The 24,378-nt window shown below is 43.3% G+C and overlaps 1 protein-coding gene across 8 annotated transcripts in view; it reads left to right on the top strand.

Annotated features, from left to right (window-relative positions):
* Positions 1-24,378, top strand: part of ITPR1 (inositol 1,4,5-trisphosphate receptor type 1) — a 325,544-nt gene that overhangs the window by 212,581 nt on the left and 88,585 nt on the right. For 3 of the 8 annotated variants that reach the window (XM_027042521.2, XM_027042519.2, XM_053219024.1), the window contains 4 exons: positions 740-775; positions 1,915-1,965; positions 7,316-7,448; positions 9,444-9,634. The exons of 1 other annotated variant lie outside the window; for it this stretch is intronic. In XM_027042521.2, the coding sequence (XP_026898322.1) occupies positions 740-775; positions 1,915-1,965; positions 7,316-7,448; positions 9,444-9,634 (411 nt within the window). The remainder of the gene's footprint in view (positions 1-739; positions 776-1,914; positions 1,966-7,315; positions 7,449-9,443; positions 9,635-24,378) is intronic. 4 more of the 8 variants (XM_053219026.1, XM_053219025.1, XM_053219028.1 and 1 more) reach the window with 2 other exon arrangements.

The following is a 24,378-nucleotide window of genomic DNA, read 5'->3' as shown; positions in this document are numbered from 1 at the left end:
CCCCTGGCTCACCACCAAACAGCCACAACCGAGCCTCAGTACGGGCGTGCTATGTCACTGGAGCACTGCTAAGGCAGGCCAAGGTCACTCCCTTGCAGCAGGAGCCTTGGCCTCATTCCATAGTCCCAAACTGCACCTTGAACCAGCCAGCCGTGCCCTGTGCGTGACTTTGGTCCAGGGAGGTCTGGGTGGGGTCTGGCAGTTACATCTGACATCAGTTCCCTGCTTGGAGCACGTGCCCTGTGGAGGACAGATTGGTGGTGCTGTCTTTGGCAACCTTTGGACCCCTGGGAAGGAGACTGCCCCCGAGACCTCTGTTGTCATTACCCACCTGTTCCTCCCCCCCCTGCACCTTTGCGGATAGCCCTGGAATAGCTTTTCCTCTCTTGATGATCAAAACACAGGTGTGCAGCGGTTCTTTGTTTGGCATCTTTTTTTTTTTTTTTTTTTTTTAAATACAGATTTCCTCCTTGGTCATTAGTAGTCTTTCGTTTCTTTGTTCATTTTAAATAAATTTCCCTATCTCGGGCCAATTGTTCTTCCAGCATGACCACATTTAATCCAATTTAAGAGAGAAATGATCTCCCTGCCTCGGTTGCTGAAGATGTGGTACAGCCAGGTCACCTCATCTTTGATCTTGCCTTCTGTGTTTTGTCCTTGAGTGTTGGTCTCTGGACTTCTTTGTACCCCACGAGATTCAAGTGCCATAACTAACATGATTTGTTTTACTCCCAACTAGCTACCACAAGCTCCGGATTCTGAGAACTCCACAGAGGTGTGTGTTGCTTACCTATATTTGCAATGACAGCAAATATGGGTGCTTCTCAGTTGTCCTGGTTGAGTGTCTGAGTTGTTGTGGGGGAATTTCTGTCCTGGTGGTAGATACAGGAGGGAAGTCCTCTAGCTGGGCTGGGAACTGATGGTTTCTGTAACTGAGGTGGCTCTCTCTGTAGAAAGAATGTTCTGAGTTGCTGGAGGTAAACCAAAGTGTCCCTCCAGGTGAGGAGATAGGGCTCTGTGAAGGCTTTCACACAAAACTGTCTCCCTCTTGAAATGTTCTTTTGAGAGACTCTGGAATGTCAAGACCTTTCTCTTGTTACACAAAATAAATCCTGGGTCCTGTGCAGAAATGATGCACATTTGAAGTTCTGGATATTAATGTGTAGTTTTGGTGAAAGCTGCTAATATAGTCAGTTTCACATTGCACTCTTTCTCTTCTTCCTGCTAACTAATCTTGTTAAATGAGGAACTAGAATTAAGGCATCTAAAGTCTTAGAGATGCTTTCTGGGGCAGCATATTTCTAACTATGAAAATTTACTTTCAGAAACTATTCTAAAACCACAGTAGGGTAAAGCATGAATGAAGCGCACTATATTTTAAAAAAAAAGTCTAATGAAGATCTTAAAAATGAAACCGATTACCAGGTAGCTGAGTTGCAATGTGGATGCTCTGTAATGATCAGTCTCTAATAGGCTGATCAGAGCACGTCACTCTTAGCAGCTTGGATTAGAATGCTGTGTACTGGTGGGTCGGGGAGAGCCAAGGTGCCATGTAGGTGTCTGTTCAGAAGTGTGTGCATTGATGTTCTTATGCATGTGCCACACAGTTAATGCATGTATGAATTGTGAGGACCTGCCCTGTTATGTAAAAGTACATAATATAACATATGGCAAAAAAAGTTATAAGTCTGCTCACTTTAAACAGTGCATCCGGGTTGGGGACAGGACAATTGTTCAGCATTCAAAGTAATCGAGCATTAATATGTGTCTGGGAAATTTTTTTTAAGGGCCTATAATCCTTTTGTGTAACTCTTTGCTCAGTGTGAGCTCTTGGTGTGTTTCATTTGTGACTGATACTGAAGATGGTCATGTCTGCCTAGTGTTGTACTTAAAATGGAATTTCTGCATGCTTAGCAGGAACTTGAACCGAGTCCCCCCCTGAGGCAACTGGAAGACCATAAAAGGGTACGTAGTCTTGGATGTTGGGAGCTAATGACCATAACACCTCCCTCAGCCATACACTATAATTTAAAGACAGCTTTTGTTGGTGTTGATATTCTTAAAGTGCTAACTGGCTCAGGACCAGTCACAGCCATTTGTATCAATGAGGGTAACTGGAGAGTCTCCCTCTTACCTACCTATAGGACCAGTCTCAAATAATGACCAGCAAGCTAATAAGTTTTTTGTGACCTCTTTTCTTTTTCTGTAGTGGCTTTCTAGTTAGGTGAAGTCATAAATATTTTTTTGTAAGTCATTGATGATCATTATGGGTAATTTATAATAAAGTATAGTGAAAAACTTGATAATTGTACTACTCAGCTATAAAAACAGCTAACGATATGTTTATTCTGCCCATTTTTTACACAGATGTGAATGTGTGCCCTTGAGCATTTTCACTGTCCTTGGGTTTGTCTAAGTGTACAACTTGTGTACCTTTTGTCATTCAATATTATATATGGTCATTTTCTTTGAAAGTCTTTGAACGTTAATAGCTGTCTAAAGTTCCACAAATAAGCAAGTAGTCTGTCATTTTATCCCTTTGATGAAGAAATGAAATGTGTACAACTTTGGATAGATTCCTAGAAGGGGCACTCTTAGGCTAAAGGATAGACACTTTCTTAAGGTGCTGATTATGCATTGCCAAACCATTTTCTACAAGGCCTGTATACATCATTAGCATGCTGACCAATTCATGTTATTCATGTTTGGAAGATAAGCAGATATCCTGGGCTTCTGAGTACTTATCATATACCAGTGACTGTGCTAAGCCTTGTACATACGTTAACTCATCAGTTTCTATTAATGCTGACCTTAACCCAGTGACACGGCCTTCATCCCCATTTCACGCATTAGGAAACTGAGACATAGGCAGGTAAAGTACTTTACTCAAAGTCATGGAGTTAGAACACAAGCAGTTATTGCAAAGATTGCCTTGGAATTGTGGTCATCAGTGTCCGGAGGGCTTAGGCCTGAGATCAGGGGGCAGCCTGGTGCACCTTTGCTCTGCTCACACGATCCAGCCCCTGCCCGGTCCCACTTTGTCCCAAATTCTTTCCACTCTTCTGCGATTATAATTTCTCAGGCTATGACCAAAGAATAGCTCCCAGAGAGTTGGCATTCAACCCTTCCTCTCCAGCATCCTGGATCTCTTGCAGTTCATTGAGCGAGGGCCCCTTGCATTCCTGTGTTTTCTGTCCTTGCCTGTCCTCTAAGAATTACCATGGGCCTTAGAAGTAGCTGGTAAGGCCATACAGGTGTCCCTTACACCCTGGGTTCCCAGGGGGCACACTGTTGAATGCTGCGCAAGCATGTCAGCTTTAGAATTAAAAACAAGTTCAGGTCTCCTTTGCCAAGTCCTAGCAGTGTGATTTGGGCCTCAGTTTCTTCTGCTGTAAAATGAGGCCATTAATAGGCTCTACCCCCTTAGGACCGTTCTGCTGGGGTGTGCACGTGAAGCACTTAGCACAATGGCTGCTCTATGACAAGGGTTGCTAACTGCTGTAGTTACCTTCCAGCTTGAAACACTTCAGTGATTCGGTATACACTAGTAACAAAAGGCAGGTATGTTAAAATCGAGGCACTACCTTAATGCTGACTAAGATGTGAAAGGCCCACCACTCATGTGAGAGGGTGATCTTTCCTGCAGCACATGATTTTTAAGTGCCTGGAACCTGGGAAGCCAAAAAGTTACTTTTTCTCTCCTGTGTAAATAGCAATGTTAACTCCTTAGTGCCTTGTTCGACACTTGGCTATATTTCCACCTGTCCTTAGCCACTAGTCTGAGAGAAATGAAACTTGTGTGAGCAAACTGCAAGGCAGGAGCTTGGTTTCATTACTCTACATCACTGGTCTACCATTTTTACAGTTTTAAAATCACACTTCCTGCAAAAGAAGCTCTTGGCCTTTGCCTTTACTCAGTCTTAGGTAATAATGTGTGTGTGGAGTTACTTACCAAGACAAACATCTGATACTTGTGTGTATACTACAGGTGTGAACTGCTGGGGAAAAAATTACTCTTATTTTTTAAAAAGGGCTGCGTGGCCAAATATTAAAACTGAAGAAGTAAGGTTATTTGGGGAGTTTGGGGGGTTTTGTTGTTGTTGTTGTTGTTGTTGTTTTTCCTTTTCTGCAGTCAGGTTTCTGAGCCTAGTACTCTGAACAGTTTTGTGCTCTTGAGTAATTTATATCACGATGATTAGGAAGGCTTTTTCTCTGCGGATTTTAATTTTTCCTAAATTAAACCACTGGCTCAGAAAACAGAATTTTTCTTCAACCTAAGTTTTTACACTAGGGATTTGCATAACTTTTTATAATGTTGTCCATTTTCTTTTTTCCTTTTTACCTAAAATTATCAGTCTTTATTCTTTCAGAAAAAGGAATAAATCTCAACTTGTTAAAAAAGAAAAGAAAAAAGGCAAATCCCACATGCTCTGTGGGTTTTTTTTCCCTTGCAGCTTAAACTTGTGTGTGTGTGTGTGTGTGTGTGTGTGTGTGTGTGTGTGTGTGTGTTTGTGGAGAGAAGGTGAGGTGAATATGTGCCAAAAACCTTATAATGAAAAGGGAAAAAAAATAAAAGTTCGTAGGGTAGAATGTACGTGTGTGTGTTTTTCCATAATTAGCACATTTCATGATATTCTCTTATGGGGGAAAAATGTACCATTTGATGCATCAGTTGCTATGGTAACTGCCAGGGTTTTTCTGTGGAAAGAGAGACAAAATGGTAATGTGAGATCCCTCTGTAACTTCATTTGGCGTCCAAGCTGCATAAATGTGAAGTTCCTGTTCCTGGAGTCCACGTGTTCCCAGATGGCATGTGCTCCTTTCTTCACCTCCCGCTTGCTTGATTACAAACTGACCATAGTCTTGCTAATTCCCCTCGAACTCAGAAGTGGAAAATCTGAGTCTCTCCTTCCTTAAGTGGGATTATAGTGCAAAGGCTGTGGTTGACAGTTGCTTAAAGATGCGTGTTTGTCAGTTGGTCACAATCGCCCTGCTTGTGACTTGACCATTCCACCCTACGATCCTGCAGATGCTTTTGCCAGGATGGCTATATTGGCTGTCTTCTGTGATTGCAGCTCTTAGGTCTCAACTCCATTGTCAACCTCCCAGTCCCTGTGCTGCCCAAAGGGATCCAGTTAGAGACTTGGGGTGGTTTACTGTCAGCCATTCCCTATTGTGGAAATTCAGTCTGTATGTTACTGAAAGAAAATCAAATAGATACATCATTATGTTGAAAAAAAAGAAATCATGTTCAGTCTCCTGTTACCTCCAATGTGGAGGTAACATTTTCTTTCTCTTTTTCTTTTTGAGTAGGCTTTTTTGAACTATCCTTTGAAATTTATATTTCTCTTATGAAGTCAGCCTTTCAGTAGTATTGACATTTTAACAATATTTATTCTTCCAGTCCAGGAGCATGGAATGTTTTTCCATTTTTTTGTGTGTCTTATTCAATTTCCTTCATAAAAAAAAAAAATGAAGTCACCTTTTCAAATCACCATGCTTTGGAGAGTATCAATGTGTTTGTACTGGTCCTGGAGACATAAACAGCAGCAGAGCTAAACCTTTATAACAAAAATGTGGTTTTCTAAGCCACTAAAGACTACTGTACCAAATGCAGTCCATTTAAAAAGTACGTGAAAATCTCAGAAATAACTTCCCCATCGGAAACAACTCTTGGAATTTTGTATTTACAGTTGTTCAAGGTGGGAAACAAGTCTTATGAGCTAATAGAAGCACCATTCTTTGCTGAACTACGATGAGAGACATTTGTGGGTGGAATGGATAGAAGAAAATAGAGATTTTTCCATTTCCTGAGCTTTGAGTTAAGAATCAGTACTGCGCACCCCCTCCTCTCCTGTTTATCCCATCCCAGTTTGTCCCTGGGGTCTTTGACCAACCGCATGAATTGGGAAGAAAAATTTGGCAGTGTAGCCCTAAGACCTTACGTGATTTTGGCGCTGAATTAAGGAGTTTTCTTCCTTTCTCCTTGGTTCCCTGGTCCCATCTCCCTCTGGCCCCCAGCCTCTCTGCTACTCTCAGGGACCCTCCTGGCCTCCTGTCTGCTCCATCCCATCTTATTTTGCAGACACCCTACTTGAAGTCTCCAGACCTATTCTTGGAGCTAATTAACAAATCACTTTAAATTCTACTGGCTCATGTTACCGTTGCAGGTCTCTTCAGAAGAACTCTTGAGCCTCTATTTTAGACACCTGCTATATTTCAGCACGCCTTCTCTCTGCTAGACTTCTCACTTACCCCTCCTGATGATGTGCCAGAGGAACTCCAGGCCTTACTACTTTGTCCCTGGGAAAGAGCGTGGGGGAGAACCATACAGCCTCTGACTTTCAGAAGCTTCCAGACTGGGAGGTGTCCTGGGAGTCACTTAGCATAACTGAAAGTGGAATAGAGCTGAGAATAAAATCCTGCTGCTCTGTGCCGCTTTGCCAATGTCCCCGCAGTGTTAGAGAACAAATCACAGTTTTATTTATTTATTTTTTTGGTTGGAGTTGTGTGAAAGAGATGTTATGTCTTCTGTCCAAGATTCTTTTGATGGTTATATTTTTAAAACATTTTATTGCAGAAATGTTCAAATACATACGAGAAGAATCAGAAAACTTTTAAGAAGCCGCATGCATAACTCGGCTTCAACAACCATCAACTCCTTGCTGCTCTTGTCTCATTTATATCCCTACCTATTCCCTTCCCTTGTTATTTCAAAGGAAATGTCAAATGTCGTTTCATCTATGGTGCTTATTTTTTGAATGACGTATCTGATATCTGCCACTTATTTTCCATAGCATTTTTCTTCACCACTTGACCCATTGACTGTTTCTATTAGAAAGGCTTATGTTCAGCTTATCATATCATTATGCAGTATTACTTTTATGTCTTAGTATTCTCTTACAATCTTATGAATAACTCTGTGCCTGGAGTAACATTTTTATATTGCTATGTGAAAGGTGACCTGTAAAAGTCTCTTTTTGTCTGAATTTTATTGGCTTACTCCAAGGGATTTTTTTGTTTTTGTTATTGTTAGTTACCTTTCAAAATTAATGTTCTGTATTTATCACCATGAGAGAGAGTACTTGAGATATTTAGTATTCTAGATTGCTGCTTTTTTTTTAATGATGTGGTTTCCTGAGAAAATATTGAAGAAGTTAACTTTACAGTTTCCAAATGCTTTTATTAATAATTTATTTTTTCACTGAGTGAAACTGAGCCAATTATAACTGAGTACCTCTGTGTTTTTTGAATATTAGTAGCTTAGTTATGCATTGAATTCAGAACCTGATTTCATTATCCTGTTTGAATTAAGGGTGAGGCGCTCAGGCAAATTTTGGTCAACCGTTATTATGGAAACATCAGACCTTCAGGAAGAAGAGAAAGCCTCACCAGCTTTGGCAATGGCCCGCTGTCACCAGGAGGACCCAGCAAGCCTGGGGGAGGAGGTAGGCTGTGTTGTGTGCTAATTAGCTGCACGTGTGAATTGAGTGTGCCACGTAAGAGCTACATGTTTCTACTTAACAGGTTGAAACTCTGACAGATGAATTTGGGTTGCCAGTGTGTTTTCTAGCAATTCGTTTTGTTTTTGGTCTACCATCAAAGTGATAGCTAAAAATATTTCCCTGCAATTAGATATTGGCTAAGACTCTTGCCCCTCTTTCCAGTACAGCAACCCTCTTGGTGATTTTTGAATGACTCAAGGAACTTGATTTCACTGCCTGTTTTCTTGTGGTCATTAGGAATCATTCTTACCATTAAATAACAATGACGTTAGCAGCAAGGATGGCAAAAGCTCACATTTATGTTATAAATGAGTGCCAGGGCTCTCCTAAGTGTTCTACGTTCTTGTTTGCTCCTCCGAGTTCTTCATTCTATGGTGGGTAGTGTTGCTGTCCCTTTTTAACAGAGAAATTGGAAGCTTCTTAGTGACTGGCCTATAATTTGAACCTTGATAGAGCTAATTCTAATGCCTATGCTGTAAGCCTCCCAAACTCTTAAGAGAGTTTTTCTCCCCACTACAAAAAAAAAAAAAAAAAAAAAAAGTCCAGAATTGCATAAAAGTAAATCCTTAAAGATGTTACAAAACATAATAAGCACAATTACAGGTAAAAGTTGCAAGTACATTGAACTCATTGGGGGTGTTGATTTGAGTTTGGGGTGGGAGCTCATTGCTTGAAGCACAAATGTGACTTGTCTGATTCCCTATCTCTAATGAAGACTGTTATGGACTGCAGATTCTGTAAGTAGCACCAAAATATTTGGTGATTAATAAAGTTATCCTAGCAATTTCTGGGAAAGAACCTTGAGTTTCTCTCCAGATAAAAACTTGAAACATATCTGCTCGCTTCATGGGGTTGAGCAGCTTCGGTGACGACACACTTCTCAGACCATTTCAGGAACAGGACCTTCTCGTTTCATCTGAAAGTTCCCAGGGATTCTCAAGCAGAAGTTCCTCACATAACATCTCAAAACGATTTCACTTTATTTTCTGTAGTGGGGTCACTCCACAAATATGAGGCCTGGGGAGGCATTATGAGGGTGTTTGGGTGTTTAGAAACTGCTTTAAAAAGCTGTAAAAGAGAAGATCAGCAACCCAATTTGTACTCTGCACTATGGATGTAATGGATCCAGATAGTCAAGACAAGCAGGGTAAAGGAGGTGGCATTTGAATTGAGGTCTGCAGGGAAGGACTGATGGCTGATTTTCTTTTTTCTGAAATTAATCAGTCCATGTCCCCATGTACATTAATGTTTCAGTTATTGCCAATAATAGTGCCAGTCAAGTTCATAAATAGGCATTTTCTAAGCACAGTTGGAATCCATTCCACTAAATGACATAGGCCATGTATTCTTAAGTTTATTCATGTCATCTCAAGCTCAGTATGGATGGGAATTAAATTTGTTTTCTCCACTCTCCTATCCCCAGCTCTTGGCTCCATGCCAAGCATGGAGTAACTATTGATTGAATGAACAGGTAAATTACGGGAAAGAATGAGTCTGGGGTTAGCTAAGGCGGGTTTGTTAGAAACAGGGCTAAAGTGAATGTTACAGTCTTAATTTTCTTAGGAGTGTTCTAAGACATGTATAAGTTTGATTTATCTCTTGAACTCAAACTAGTTCTTGATAATTCTGCACTAAGTCACTGTGTTTTAATGCTAGGGAGAGTCTTGACTGGATGGCTTTGGGTCTCTTGCTGGAAATATATCCTTCTTCATCTTACCTGCCTACGTTCAGTTACCATCTCTGCTACTCACACTTGAAGACAAGTGACTTCACCTCTGTGCTAATAATTAGTACCTTCCTTGTGGGTTTTTTTAAGAAGGTTGAAGGAGATAATACTGTTACCATGTTTAGTGCATTAAGTGTTGGTCCATAGTAGGTATGCAATACACGTTTGCTGCTCTGATTGTGGTTAATAAGAACAATATTCCATCTTCCTAGCGGGAGGCTCTGGGTCCAGCTCCACAAGCAGGGGTGAGATGAGCCTGGCTGAGGTTCAGTGCCACCTCGACAAGGAGGGTGCCTCTAATCTGGTCATTGACCTCATAATGAACGCGTCCAGTGACCGAGTGTTTCATGAAAGCATTCTCCTGGCCATTGCCCTTCTGGAAGGAGGCAACACCACTATACAGGTAAGAAGGCAGCTTGGTTTCTGTGTGGCATCCCCACTGAGCAGGAAGAGAATCTGTTCTGGGAGCCAGGCACCTAGGTGATGCCAAGATCTTCTACAATGGAACCCTCGTTCTTAGAGTACAAAATTCTGTTCTTCTGAAAAACGAATTCTACCAGTATCTTCCTTGGTCATTCAGTCCTAGTTTAGACTTGGTTTCAAAACACAAGTCACATTTGAAAATGATAAACTTCTAAGGATGTATGAAGAAAATTGGTCCAAGATCTGAGGCATGGTAGGATGTCCATAAATGTTTGTTCAATGAATGATTGAATGAAGTGTATTTACTTTTTTTATCCAAGATCATAGAGGATCCCATCAGAGGATGACTAAAAAAGAGTTTAGACTGTGTGTGCTATTTGGATTTAATTTTTGTATCTGTAGATAATGGCTATAAATTTCCCTACCTTTGAAGTGAAAAGCTCAATACAGCCATTTGAACCAATAACACCAATTTGTACTAACTGGGAAAAGTCAGGCGAGGTTAGTCAAAGATGTGTAGATGATTTTTTGTTAGCCGGATATATATTTTAAAACAATAAAAACTTGATAGAATTCTTGACAGAATTCCTTAATAAGTCAATTTTAATAAATTTAATAATATATTTATAATTTTCATGTAGAAATGGCAATTAAAATTATTTCTTTAAATATTTTATCCCGTTCATCATGCAGTCTTCCTTCTTTGTTGGCTCTTGAATAAGGGTTTGCTCACTGTGTGTGTGTATACACATTTTGATTAACAGCTTTATTGAGATATACCAATACACCATAAAATTTACCCTTATGTGTATATTTGACATTAAATTCTTGGGCTTGAACTTAAACTCAGAGTCTTGATCAATGGAGTCTTGGTTCTTTGTGCAAACCAGCCAAGGACATGCCTTGCTGTGGGGAGGTTTGCCTGGGCCAGGTTGAATTTCAGCCCCTGCTCATTCTCCCAGACGCCCTGCTGCTTGAACACGCTGCGCAGCGAACTGTGGTGGTCCTGTCTTCTCGCCCTCCATTCCCTGCTTGCACCAACACACAATTCTGAAGTTCATTATTAGGCACTTCCCTAACTGGAGATTTGTGACAGGGGCAAAGTCCAGTGCTTGCCTGAGTCATCACTTGCACCGGAGTTGTGACAAGTTGGGATTGCTGATTTTGTCACATGTGAGTCTGACTGTGAGCGTGGATGGATCCTGTGGTCATTCTCCTGAGAATAGGGCCCACTTATTGCCCTGTTTGAATGGAAGCAGTGTCAAACACTCCCTGTTTTTCAACCACCTGATTTGCAGTGACTAGATCCGTTGAACTAAACATGTATCGAGTGCTTTGTGTGTACACAGTGCTTTAGTAGGAACTATAAGGCAGTGGTTTTTAGACACTGGAGCCAGTTGGTCTATGAGAAGGTTCTCCAGGCACAGCCAGGTATAAAAAATGGAGAGCTTGGGAGGAGTTTTTCACAAACCAAGTAAATTCAATTTGAAGGACCATCTTACTATTTTATTTCTGATATTATATCCTCTCCAATTTTTCTTTTAGCTCCAAAGTCTTTGCTTTAAGGAAAAGATTTTGATAGTGGGTGACAGGTTTTTTCCCCCTCTGGCTAAAGAAAAAGGTGGAAACCCTAGGTTATTGCTTCCAGTTTTTTGGAAATTGCAGTTTTCTTTTAAAGCTTTACTAATTAGAGAAATCCTAGAATCCTAGAAGCTTAGTCTTAGAGAAATTGAAAAATCTAGCAAGAATACAAGAATGCAAACACATGTATTTTTCTCAAGGATAATGGTAATGCCATCTAAAAGTTAAGAATGATAACACATACCCTCCAAGGAAGAAGTAACGACATCTGTGTGAGGAGTCAGTGAAAGGTTTTTTTGATGAGATTGGCTTTGAAGGATGGCTGTGGGTCTGAAGGGTGGAAATGACGTGGAACTGGGTCATGAGCCAGCCCTTTTGTGCTGCTTGGGAGGGAAGAGGAGGCCCAGGGTGCAGGAGCTGGAGGGGTGCTGGAGAACAGGGATTGGGTCCGTCACACTGAGCAGAGCTAGCGTAGGGTGGTGAACGGGGACTGGCGGTGGGTGTGAGAGTTTGTATGCAGTATAGGGCAGCCTGTCAAGGACCTTGGTGCTGCCATTTAGGACTACAGATCTGGCAGTGTTGGACAGGTGACATGAGAACAGGATCCAGAAGGTGGCAGTTCAAATAAGTAAGTTAATTAGCAATAACGTAGGAGAGAGCTAACAAGAACTTAAACTGAAAATAATTCTATGATAAAATTGGTCATAATGTGGGAGAGGATATTTTCTAGGATAGGCACTTTTTGGGGTGCTAGAGATAATTAACGTCTCCACCTAGGGGGTGAATACACGGGTACATACCTGTTTCAAACTCAGTAACCCATACAATGAAAATTGGTGTGCTTTATTGTACATAAGTTATACTTCAGTAGAAGAAAAAATGGGGAGAAGAAGAGGTACTGAACCTAGTGGGGCAACAGACTCAGGGACGGGATATCATGAATGCAGACTCTCCAACACTCCCTGCTTGAGACTGGACCCTAGACCCACTGATAGTTGGTAAATGCTGGCCAAAATGGAACCTAAACAGATGTGGAAGATGAGAGGATCAGAGGTCTCATTTGGCTCTTTGAGGCTCACAAGCGTCTGGATGAGGAGAAGCATGAAGGCACCGTTAATTAAGGAATAATGAAACTTGGAAAGGGCTCGTGGGGGCTGAGGGCCGCCGGTGCTAAGGCTGGCTGGCGAGATGAAGTCTGCGGTTCTGGCAGGATGCCGTGTTTTTCACAGTGTACCCCTCATGATGATGGCAAGGCACACAGAAGCTGTTTTTCCTTCAAGTTCTTTATCTTGTAAAGTAATTATGAATATTAGTTTCATGTTTTCACACATTTATTACTCATAAGCTCAGGCTCCAGATGAACTGCCACAATAGAGTTCCAATAGTTCAGCCTCGCAGGGAGTGGAGATGTTTTCTCTTAAGGGAGCCAGTGTGCTCATGAGGGGGTGAGCCGGGATGGGAGGGCATAGCACCAAGGGCACACATGCTCACGCTTTCTTTCTCCCTCATCCTCCCCATTCTGTGACCTCAGAGGGTGGAGGGGAGAATCTGGCCCCTGGCTTTAGTAGAGACCCGTGGTTCCAGGAAAATTGATTCTAGCCTAGAGTTGAGTTGTGAGCTCTCCCTTGGCCCCGAGCTTTCTTTCTCTGGAGAGAATGATGTGGAACTCAGGTTGTGTCTGGAGCTGGTTAAGAACCTTGAAGCCCCAGGGGGAGTGATTGAAAATTTCATCCTGCTTTAGAGAAGCTGGTTGAAGTAGTAAATGAGTAGCTGTGGGAAGTTAGTCTGAGTTGGGTTAACACTGTCGCTGCAACCATTAATGATTGCTGAAATGCTGTAATCCATGGAAGGTGGCATAAGGTCCCACTGCAACTCCATGCCCGTTACTCCTGTTTGTATTGTCCAGTTGTGGTGTCAGGAAGGGAAATTGGTCTGAGGTCAGGTGGGCTTCCATGGAGTAATGTTTCTCAGTGACTGGTGGTAGAAAGGGCAGTCAAAGGGAAGCATAGAGGGCTATAGGGTTCCGGAACTGGGTGTTGCCTATTCAGAAAGAGGGCTGCAGAAGGACCCTTATGCTTATAAGCACCTCTTCCCAGGATTTAGAACATGTTTCACGTGGAGAAGAAGGAGAATAAGTACTACCTTCCAGTCCGGGTCTGTGTGGGATTAAGGAAGTTATTACTGCGTTTCTGTTCCTGTGTCTATCAAGTGTGAGGCCTAAGTGCAGACCCCTGGGTTCCTTGTCGCCTTGAATCAGAACTTGTAAGCAATTATTAAATGTTTTTCCAGGAATTCTTAGAATCTATCAGTGATGTTTGGCCGATTCCATTTCTGAAGTTTTCTTTGGCTTGTGAAAATAATTATGAAAAATATGATTGGACAAACTCCAGGTGATTCATACAATGGAATACTACTCAGCAATAAAAAGAAAAAAACTATTGATCCATGCAATAACTTGGATGCATCTTAAAGGCATTATGCTGAGAGAAAGGAGCCAATCTCAAAAGGAGGCATACTATGTGGTTCTAATTCTATGACATTCTCGAAAGGACAGGACTGTAGTGATGATGAACAGATCAGTATTTGCCAGGACTAGAGGCGAGGGGAGAATTTGACTCTAAAGAAACAGCACAAGGGTTTTTTTGTGTGATAACGCTATTGTGTGTCCTGCTTTTGGTAGTGACCACGTGAATCTATACATGTGTGAAAGTTTGTAGAACTGTATACCAAAGAAGTTAGTTTTACTGTATGATCATTTTAAAAATTAAAAGTAAAAGCCATAATGATGATGATAATAGCCAGTTAAGTGCTTACTATGAGCCAGGAACTATGCTTCAGTGTTTTCAGTGTATCCTCTCATCTAATCCTCACTCTCTCTATAGGTGGTAGATGCCATAATTACCCCCTTTTAACACATGAGGAAAGTAAAATGAAAAAACGTTAAGGAACTTGCCCCAAATCCTACAATAAGTAAGTAGCAGAGCCAAGATTTAAACCAGGGCAGCTGGGTTCTCTGAACTCCTCATTCCCTATGATGCCTTCATTCTGTAGGATGATTGTAAAGGTCCAAGGAAGAATAGTAGGTGCTTTATAGAGATAGACGACTTGCTCCTTCTTACCACTTAACTCCTTGTCACCTTCAGGAACAGAGCTGTAGGTGGGCCAGGGGTGGGTTCTTGGCTGCAGAGCTCAGTAGTGAAGACAGTGGAACTGGCATCCATTCTCCCTGGGTTTGGGCACTTACTGTGTATAAAGTCCTTCCACTCAGGCTATCTCTTTGGAGTCTGAGGAGTTCAGTGAGGTTTCTGACTTACTCAGAGCTACAGAACTAGACTAAATGCCATGTGCCTCTTGTCTCCTCCACCCCCCTGTTTTAGTTCTGTCACTTTAGCGGCCCTCTTGAAATTTAGTGCCTTGAAGCAGTGACCGTTCTCACGGCTGTCACACTTCTGTAGGCTTGGGCTCAGCTGAGTGGTTCTTCTATACCATGTGATTTTGGCATGGGCTTGATTGGGTAGTCAGCCACGGTGGCCACTTGGTTCTGGCTCTCATCTGGGAGCTTACTGGGGACTGTCACTCGGATTGCTTTGGTTCTCCTCCCTGTGGCCTTTCCATGTGGTTTGGAGTTCTTAGAGCATCTTGACTGGGGTCTAAGTGGAGTTTCAAGAAGTGGAAAGTGGAAGCTACAAATCCTTGTAAGTCCTGGGCTGAGGGGGATTCCTTGAATGTCACTTCTGCCGCATTCTTTTGGTCAAAATCAGTCATAAGGCTTTGTCATAAGGTCAGCCCAATTTCAGAGGGGGGGTGAGAAAAGCCCCACCTGTTGTTGAGATGAGGGCATGTGCATATTAGGAGGGAACTGTGTGGAGGTGGGCAACTTTGGAGACTGGCTCCATGCCCCCCCCCCCACATTATAAACGATTGAGCACCTATCATGGGTCAGTCAAACCCCTGAGTTGGGCGCTAAAGTTTAAAAAAAAAAAAAAAAAAGGCACCATTGTCTGCCACAGAGGAGCTTTGTTCTCCCTGAAAATTCAGTCCTGTCTTTGCAGAAGCGACGACTCATGTCATTGCCTTTCTGGGTGTTCTGTGAATATTCATCCCAGTCCTTAGGATGAAGTTGGTGGGGCCCTTAGCTCTCCAAAAGTTGTGAATTTCATTGCCCAGACCTTGGAGGAATCAATTATGGGAATCCAAAAATAAAAACATGTAGTGCTTGCTAGGAACCCTCACAGAGAGAGTTTGCTCCTTTATTCTGAAACCTTGTTATCTGTCACATCATCACCTAAAGCCCTGAAATGACAGGAACCCACATTTAGGATATTTCCCATCCTGGCATAATGGACTCTTAGGGACAGTGTCCTCAAGTCTTCGAGCATCTTCTGTCTGTGCCCTGGCTTATCTAAGGGGTGGATATTAATCTCCAAACTCCCCTGACCTGAGAGCAGCTCAGACTTTATGGTGAACCCTGTGCTTACAGGAACAAGGAGATGCTACCACTGCCCTTCAGCTCCACAAGGTAGGATGACACATTGTCAAACCATGGAATTGAGCTTCTCTTCGAGCAACCCCTACGTTACCTCCCCACTCCGGCTTCACCCCCTTCCTATCAGCTCTCAAAAGGAGTCTTTCTGCTTGGTGTTTTGTAGCAAGTGGGAAACTATAAAATAAGCATTTGCTTATGAATTAATTTTTGGCACACTCAGGGCTCAGCAAGCCTTACGGCACTTGCATATCCGTCCTTCAAGTCCTTGCCAATTTCTGTGTTCCTTCCTCCTGCAACGTTCCCACCAGCACCCTGGGGGAAGTTCCCTCTGCTTCCTCTTCCCTGCGGGAGGGCAGAAGCTGTCCTCACCTGGAGAAGAGGAGGAGTAAGTATATCTTTGAACATATCTCGTGTTGTGGGTTTTTAAATTTTTTTAATTTTATTATTTTTTTAATGTTTATTTTTGAGAGGGAGAGAGAGACAGAGTGTGAGCCGGGGAGGGGCAGAGAGACGGAGACACAGAATCCGAAGCAGGCTCCAGGCCCTGAGCTGTCAGCACAGAGCCAGAGCCAGAGCCAGACACGGGGGTCGAACCCACGAACCGTGAGATCATGACCTGAGCCAAAGTCGAACGCTTAACCACCTGAGCCACCTAGGCACCCCTGTCTTTTTTTTTTTTTAATTTTTTTTAATTTTTAAAATTTCTTATTTATTTTAGAGAGAGACAGAGAGCAAGCAGGGGTGGAGCAGAGAGAGAGGGAGACACAGAATCTGAAGCAGGCTCCAGGCTCTGAGCGGTCAGCACAGAGCCTGACATGGGGCTCGAACTCACAAGCCATGAGATCACTGTCATGGGGCTCAAACTCACAAGCCATGAGATCATGACCTGAGCTGAAGTCAGACACTTAAGTGACTGAGCCACCCAGGCACCCCTTTTTGGGGTTTTTTGAAAGCAAATACAGATGTTGGGAGATACATGTGCTGACATGACCATAGAGGACCTCATAGCAAATTAAGGAGACAGACATAACAAAAAAAAATTTTTGGACTAATTGCTTCTGGTTGCAGAAGCACAGTGAATTTTATGTATCAAATGGCTGCCCACAGCTATTCCTATGCCAAGTCTAGCCTACAGACACACCCGAAAAGGGCTTTCTTTTTTGCACGTACGCAGCTGGAGATGGAAAATGTGAGAAGTGCTCCTTCGGGAAACTGGCTTGCAAACTCATCTGAGAGAGATCCCTAGTCCTTGGGGGCCTTTCCTTCACCACACACTTATTTTTTGTGGTTGGCTTAAGAAATCAGCCCAAGAGCCAATATTATATATGAAATCTCCCACCCCTTCCAGAAGGAGTTACCAGAAGGGCACATTGGAGGATCATGTTGATCTGGCTACCTCTGACCCCACTTAGCAGGGAGATGAGGGCAGAAAGGGAAATTTGATTTGCCTTTGCTGGAAATAGAAGGCCAGTTTGTGAGGACAAGCAGCCTTGGTTTGACAGGGCTCTCACCCTTAGAAGGAGGAGGAGATTGGTGTGTGAGCAAGTTACGTAAAAGGGTGTTGTTTTTGGCAGGGAAGTTAGAAATGAGTCACTTCTGAGTGGTGTTTTCTGACCTCAGGTTTTATCCATGTGGGAAATGAGTGTGGCCTGCCACAGTCAGAAGATGGCTCCCCAACCCCCGCCCTAGTGTGGCGGAGTTGGGAGCCATTGGACTTGAAATAGGAGGGAGGCAGGTGGCCTGTCCCCCGCAGGCTTCCCTGGACTCTCTGCCTTTCAGCTGAAGCTGTGAAGGGTCTGAACAGCTGCCCCTCCTTTGAGAGCTGGTGGTAATGGGTTGCAGACTCTGGGGACACTGCCTAGAAGGGGAGCCTCTGACGTGGGAAGGAGTTTGACCTCCACAGTGGAAACACCTGTGTTGGAACCCCAGCCCTGCCCTCGGCCAGTGGGGTGACCTTGGACTTTCTCAGGACGCTTTGAAACTCAGCTTTCTCATCTGTAAAGTAAGAGTTAGAAAAACTAAGTCCCTTCCTTATGGAGCTGTTGTGAGGATAAGATGGAGTAGCATTGGGGGTAAAGCGCGTGTCCCTATAGACAGTGCGCACCTGTGAGCTGCTGCCGTGGAGACTGGTTTTGTGGAATGAGGACGGTCCGGGGTTTGAGCCTTGCTTCTGCCACGTCCCTCTTCAGGACATGGGGCAAAGTTGTTAACCTCTGTCAGTGTGGTTGCCAGCTAGAGATCAGGGTGGTGACAGTGACCACCTCACAGGGCTCCTGCAACAGGGTAGTTCACACCAAGTGCCTCAGACAGTTGTGTCAGGGTCATAGAAGGATCTCAAAATATGCTGATTTTTTTATTAATAAACATTTATTATTTTAAAAAGTGGAGTTCATTTTTTAAAATAGGTTTCTTGTCAAAAAGCTGACTCCTGAGCTTTTGCTTCTGTGTACGGTTTATGGTCCATTGGGCCGGGGGTTGGGGGTGCTGTTTTACCTTGTTTTCATACTCAGTTCACCTAAGTTCCTCTGACTATATATTTGAAATGATGTTAGAGGTCCATAAGGTCAGGACACTTCCATGTCTTGGGTACTGGTTACCTTTCCTGACAGACATTCTGCATGAAGCGGGAAGTGAAGGGAACTCCAGTCACTCTGTGGTTTCAAGTGCTCCCTGACCTAGGTGCTTACTTTGCTCCCCCCCCCCCTTTTTTTTTGTGGTGCAGATAACTTCTTTGACATAGGTACCTTACCGTCTTACCCTTTTTCTCCATTCCCATGAAACTGATGTGTCACTGAAAGGTCTTTCAAGATTTTTGGTCTAAATTCAGGTTTTCAGGTAGAAAGTCAACACTTGAAGGTAGTTACCATTCTTGAGAACATAAGACGTGAATGACTCTCCAAAAAGGTGACACCCCACGCAGCTGGTCATGGCAGTTCTCCAGACGTTAGTGGACACTAGACAAGGCATGGGCATATTGGCTTGGTTTTGCAGTCCAGGACAAGAAGTGACTGCAGGGATTATCAGCACATCCATATGTCGTTCCTCCTCACTTGGGTGTAAAGAAGCAGTCCGGGGGTGCCTGGGTGGCTTACTGGGTTACGTGTCCGACTTTGGCTCAGGTCATGATCTCACAGTTTGTGAGTCTGAGCCCCATGTTGGGCTCTCTGCTAGCAGCTCAGAGCCTGGAGCCTGCCCCTCCCCTACTTGCACTATGTCTCTCTCAAAAATAAAAAAACCATTTTTTAAAAAAGAAAGAAACACATTCCTGTTGAGGTGCTTTGAAGGGAAAGTATGCACCCCTGGCTCATGTTTTTAGAGGAAATGGAGACCCAGTATTATTTTTCCTTTTTCCTGAATAGCAAAGCCATCAGTTTAGGCAGAAGTGGACAGGTACATGTATCTGCTCTTCTAGTGTTCCAGTAGAGGATTACATTCATTGGGGATTGAGGGAAGATCTTTGGAAGCAGAATGTTATGCTCTTTGTGCGAAACCTAGAAGCAGGAATTGGTTTCTAAGGAGGGTCTTCAAAGAAACCATTGGGTTTTCCATAGTTTCCAACATTTGACTAAAGAACAGGAAAAAAAAAAAAAGAGAGAAGACTTGAAAGAGGTTGTATGTTGAACCATCATTTCATTTCATCCTTTTAAATCCACAAGTCCAGATTTTTCTCCTTTCTTTCTCTTCCTTCAGGTCTAGCAAAAGGTCTGTGCTCTTGCTAACTTTCCTTAATGACTTCTAAGGAGGGAATGAATGCATCTTAGGAACTTTCAAGCTGACCCCAGATTCTCCTCTGTTGGCTTGTGATGTGTTAGTCCGGGGCTTAGCAAACTGGCCAGTAGGTCCAATTCAGTCTGCCACCTACTTTTGTAAATAAAGTTTTATTGGAACACAGCCATGCTTACTCCTTTAGTGTTATCTCTGGCTGCTTTCATGTTGTGAGGGCAGAGTGGAATAGTTGCAACAGAGTTCGTATAAAGCCTAGAATATTTAGCATTTGTCCCTTTACCGAAATTTTGGCCAATCCCTGTGTTTATTGAATCTTGACTGTCTAAATATTAACCTGGCAAAGGGGAAGAACCATGTCTTTCCCTCTTTATTCTATTCACCAGGTGACCAATATCCTAAATTCCAAGATGCTTTGGCCACTTATTCACTTAATAAGGAATTCAGGGAAAGAGGGGTGTCTACTTTTCTTCCTTTTTTGTGTGTGTGAGGGGTGTATAGGGACAGTGGGAGTATGTTTTAGAAGACTCTTTTTCTTTTTTTCCCTAGAGGAGGTCTTCCCTTTCCTTCACCATCTCTGCTCAGATATATTCCATTACCCTTATTTATCACCTTTCAACAGATTTGGAAGGCAGACTAAAGCAGTTTAAGAGTCCATATACTTGGGACTGCAGGATTTTCATCTGTGGGCTCTCTCTGACCAACCTACCTTAGACCACCACACTTTAAGTTAGTCGCTTCCTTAGGGCTCAGTGCTGTGCTATTTCTTTGCCTCCTACAAAGGTTTCCTCCTGGCCTTGGGGCATATACAGTTAATCTTAAAATATCTGAAATGTTGGAGCCTGTTTGTCTTCTTTTTCTCCAAACTCACTGGGTGATCTCATCATCTCCCGTGGCTTCCGGCTACCATTTATGCCAACAGCTCGCAAAGGTGTAGTTCCTGGCTCCACCTCTTTGCTGATTTCTACGTTTCTGTTTGAATCCCCGTTGAGCGTCTCCACCTGTGTTAACTGTAGGTTAGCGTGACCTCAAGTGCACCTGTCACCTCCCCTCCTCTGTCCCATTTGCTCTCTTGTATTCCATGCCCTGATCAAGGGGTTCACCAGCACCCCTCCTGTTGACCATGGGACATACCTGGATGTCACTGGTCACTGTATGTCACTCCTCTCTGACTTATTCTGTGCCCACTCCACCTCCCAGTAGTTTAGTGGTCAGCGTTCAGTTAGGACTTGTAATGAGCCAGACAGTTGGCACCTTCAGGTTAAATGACATGCCCAAATTGGCTCAGCTGAGGTGGAAGGAGGTGGGGCTTAGAAGTCACTCTGGCTTTAGAATTCCTACTGCTGACCACCATGCAGCTGTCCGAGTTGTGATCCTGATTGTGTCTCTCCTGGATAACTGGGATAGCTTCTTAGAGCCCTCCCCGCCTGTGGGCATTTACCTCTTGCATGCTGCTGTCAATGATGTCCCCCAAACAGAAGCCTGACCACCTCATTTCCTATCTTTTTTTTTTTTAATTTTTTTTTTTTTGAGACAGGGAGAGACAGAGCATGAACAGGGGAGGGTCAGAGAGAGGGAGACACAGAATCCGAAACAGGCTCCAGGCTCTGAGCTGTCAGCACAGAGCCCGATGCGGGGCTCGAACTCACGGACTGCAAGATCATGACCTGAGCCGAAGTCGGCCACTCAACCAACTGAGCCACCCAGGCGCCCCCTCATTTCGTATCTTAACAGCCTTCTGCAGGTGATGGAATCCAGTGGTATGCTGTATGATCTGGCCCTGCCTGGGTTTCTGCACCCACTCCCCCACGCTCATTGTCTTGGAGCTACATCTGTTCATTTGCCAGTCCCTTCTGTGTACTCAGATGCCTCTGCTCCATGTAGGATGTGTCCTGTTTCCCTTTGCCTGGAATACTTAGCAAACCTTGTCTGAAATGTCTCCTGCTTTGGAAACTTTCCCTTGATCCCTGGAGGCAGAAGTAGTGGTCTCCACCAATAGGCTGTTCATTCATTATAGCGATCACCACACTTGAAGTGAAAGTTCATTGTAAGACCCGGGAGAACAGAAAGCAAGTTTGTGTTGACCTCCAAGTTCCATAGAAAATGACCTGTGTGTGGGTCGCCTGGGTGGCTCAGTCGGTTAAGCATCCGACTTAGGCTCAGGTCATGATCTCACGGTCTGTGAGTTCGAGCCCCGCATCGGGGTCTGTGCTGACAGTTCAGAGCCTGGAGCCTGCTTCGGATTCTTTGTCTCCCTCTCTCTCTGTCCCTCCCCCATTCGTGCTCTGTCTTTCTCTGTCTCAAAAATAAACATTAAAAAAATTTAAAAAAAAAAAAAAAGAAAACACCTCATATGTGTTAGATGAAGGGAACCTCATTTGTACATAATGTCATTGTAGAGAATCCTACTCTCGAGGCTTCTTCTGAGATCCAAATGAGGTAATATGTGGAAGATGCTCAGCTCACCATGGTGCTTAACACGCAGTAATTGCTTATGGTTACTTGTCAGTAGCACGTTTTTCTCTCCACTCACCCACCCAAGAATGTAATTTCTTCCAGGATCAAACCTCTGTCTTATTCCTCAGCACCTGGACCATGGTGGGTGCTCAGTAAATATCCACTGAATGAACAGAAGTTCTGACCCTTATATGACCATCATGGTATGTTAGCCTTATTATTGTTTTTTGAATATAAACATAAGGATGTGAAAATTTGTTGTTACTGGTTGTAACAGTTATAAAGGGGCACCATCTAAATTTAGGGGTGAAAGGGAATTAGGTTTATCTGAGTCTAAGGGAAATATATAGTGTCACTTTGGAGAAACATCCTTATGATGCCAGAAACACTAAGGGTCTCTGTTTTCTTGTTCTTAATAACTAGAGATAGTAGTAATGGTAACGAGTACCAGAATATGAGTGTGCATGTTCCAGGAGGTATGCTACATGCCTTCTCCGCTTGATCTCAGTTACTCTCTTTGGTGATCCTGTGTGGGTAGGTACTGCCATGAACCCTTTTTCCAAAGGGGAAATAAAGGATCCAGGAGGTCATGGTAGTTGTTCAGGGCCACTGAGGTAGCTGGTAGTTGTGTCTGGATTTATTTCTTGCCACAGCCTGAGTTGTCTTCTCTCTGTGTTGGTGCTTCCATGGTGTATGAGAAGCCTCCATTAATTTCCCTGGCACAGACATGGTCCACATTCCCCTCCCTGGAGACCAAGAAAAGGGGCTCTGAACCCCTTTTGAGGACCTTGCCTCCTATCAGGCAAATTAGGATTTGTGGCTTCACTCTTGGTTGCTCGTTTGGTGGATGGACTCTGTGGAGGGTGCTGTGAGAAACACATGAGAAGACAGCTCGTGTGGCTGGTGTCTTTGCTTTGGTTATAATATTGGCTTGTGAATGACAGAGAAGGAAACCGTGAAAGTCTTTCTTTTAGGCTTAGTGTCTTGTTTGCTAAATAAAAACTGTAAGTGTTATACATGCTGCTTCACCTCTATCAAATTCCACGTTCCCAGGTCTATGAAAGTTAATGACAAGGAAACTCTATTGCATAACTTCCTCTCTGTGGAGAGAGTGGCAGCTCATTTAATTAGGGCTTATATGAAAGGTTAGGTTACATTATTAACAAGTTTTGTTTTTTACTTGTATATAAAGAAGCACATGTACTCTGGCATAATGAGAGGCTTGTTAGATCTCACGTTTTACCCATTTTGCACAAAGAGGCTCATTGCACTGGATTCTCCTCATATTTGAGTCATTGATTGGTTGGACAGTATTCACTTGGGGGCAAAGATAAAGGAAGAGGGCAGGAGCTATACGTGGTACTGTTATGTAGTTCCCCTGGGCTAGGTCCGGTAGCTGTAGTTACATGTGAGGAAAATGAGTCTCAAAAGAGCCAGAGCTCTTATTCAAAGTCACCCTATTAGCACAGCTGAGATTTGAACCCAGGTCTGCCTCTCCAAAATCTCCCAACTCTCTACCATGCTAGAAAGTCTTTGAGATACAGGAGTCCAATGTCAGGGGCTTAGCCTGTTTCCACTCATGGGCTACACACAGTAGAGAGCAGTGTCTGTCTTGTTCTCGTTGGGGCTAGGGCCAGGATGTACTGGTTTTTTGATCTAAGAAGCAAGGAATCACTGCTTGGTTAGGCCACGAATTATAAAAGTTGTCTTACAAACCCACACGATGGAAACATGAGGAATTTTATAATAATGTAAGAGCCTTCCTTTAGTTTCCACTGGTGTCTTTATTGAGTATCTTTTTGTGGTCAAAGGTGAACTTCTCCCTGATAAAAGAAGGGCTCTTGCTCAGTTTTGAGTTTTTGGAATTCATGTTGGCGGGGAGAATGGGGAGTGAAAGACAGGGCGCATTGCAGATGGCTGTTGCAAGCCCCTCTACTATTTCCAATTAGTGGATGCATGTGTGAGTTGTATGCCTGTCTTATATTTACAAGAGGAAGTATCCCGTTTAATTTTATTTTCACACCAAAAGCCCAAGTGTTAAGAGAACATGGTGTTTTAACACTCCCTCGGTTATCAGCTGCAGCGCGGAGGTTGTATATTGTCACATACAGTTTTCTGAGTATATTTCTACATTTGTTACCTGGCAACATTGCTGCGTCGGGACATGGAGATGTGTTGGTTCCTACCAGATCTGCACTGTTCATATTGTAGAAGGTAGATCCTGTTTTTCTGGCAGGAATTTATAAGAAGAGAAGGCAGGAGGCTTAAAGCAACTCAGTTGAGAGATGGGCTGAAGCATTTCAAGTGACTGTCCCTGGACTAGAGATCCGACCAGGGATGTAGACTCTTGCCTTACTTGAATTTATGCATTATTGTGTTGTTGCCCACCCACCAGTTCTGATGAGAAAGGAAATCCCATTTCAGGGATGACAGCCACTACATCTCTTGCTGGGGTCACCATCTGAGCTACTTAGAGC

This window comes from Acinonyx jubatus, chromosome A2 (genome assembly GCF_027475565.1).
Source record: "Acinonyx jubatus isolate Ajub_Pintada_27869175 chromosome A2, VMU_Ajub_asm_v1.0, whole genome shotgun sequence".
NCBI classification, from domain to species: domain Eukaryota; kingdom Metazoa; phylum Chordata; class Mammalia; order Carnivora; family Felidae; genus Acinonyx; species Acinonyx jubatus.
This window is presented reverse-complemented; position numbering and strand designations above follow the sequence as displayed.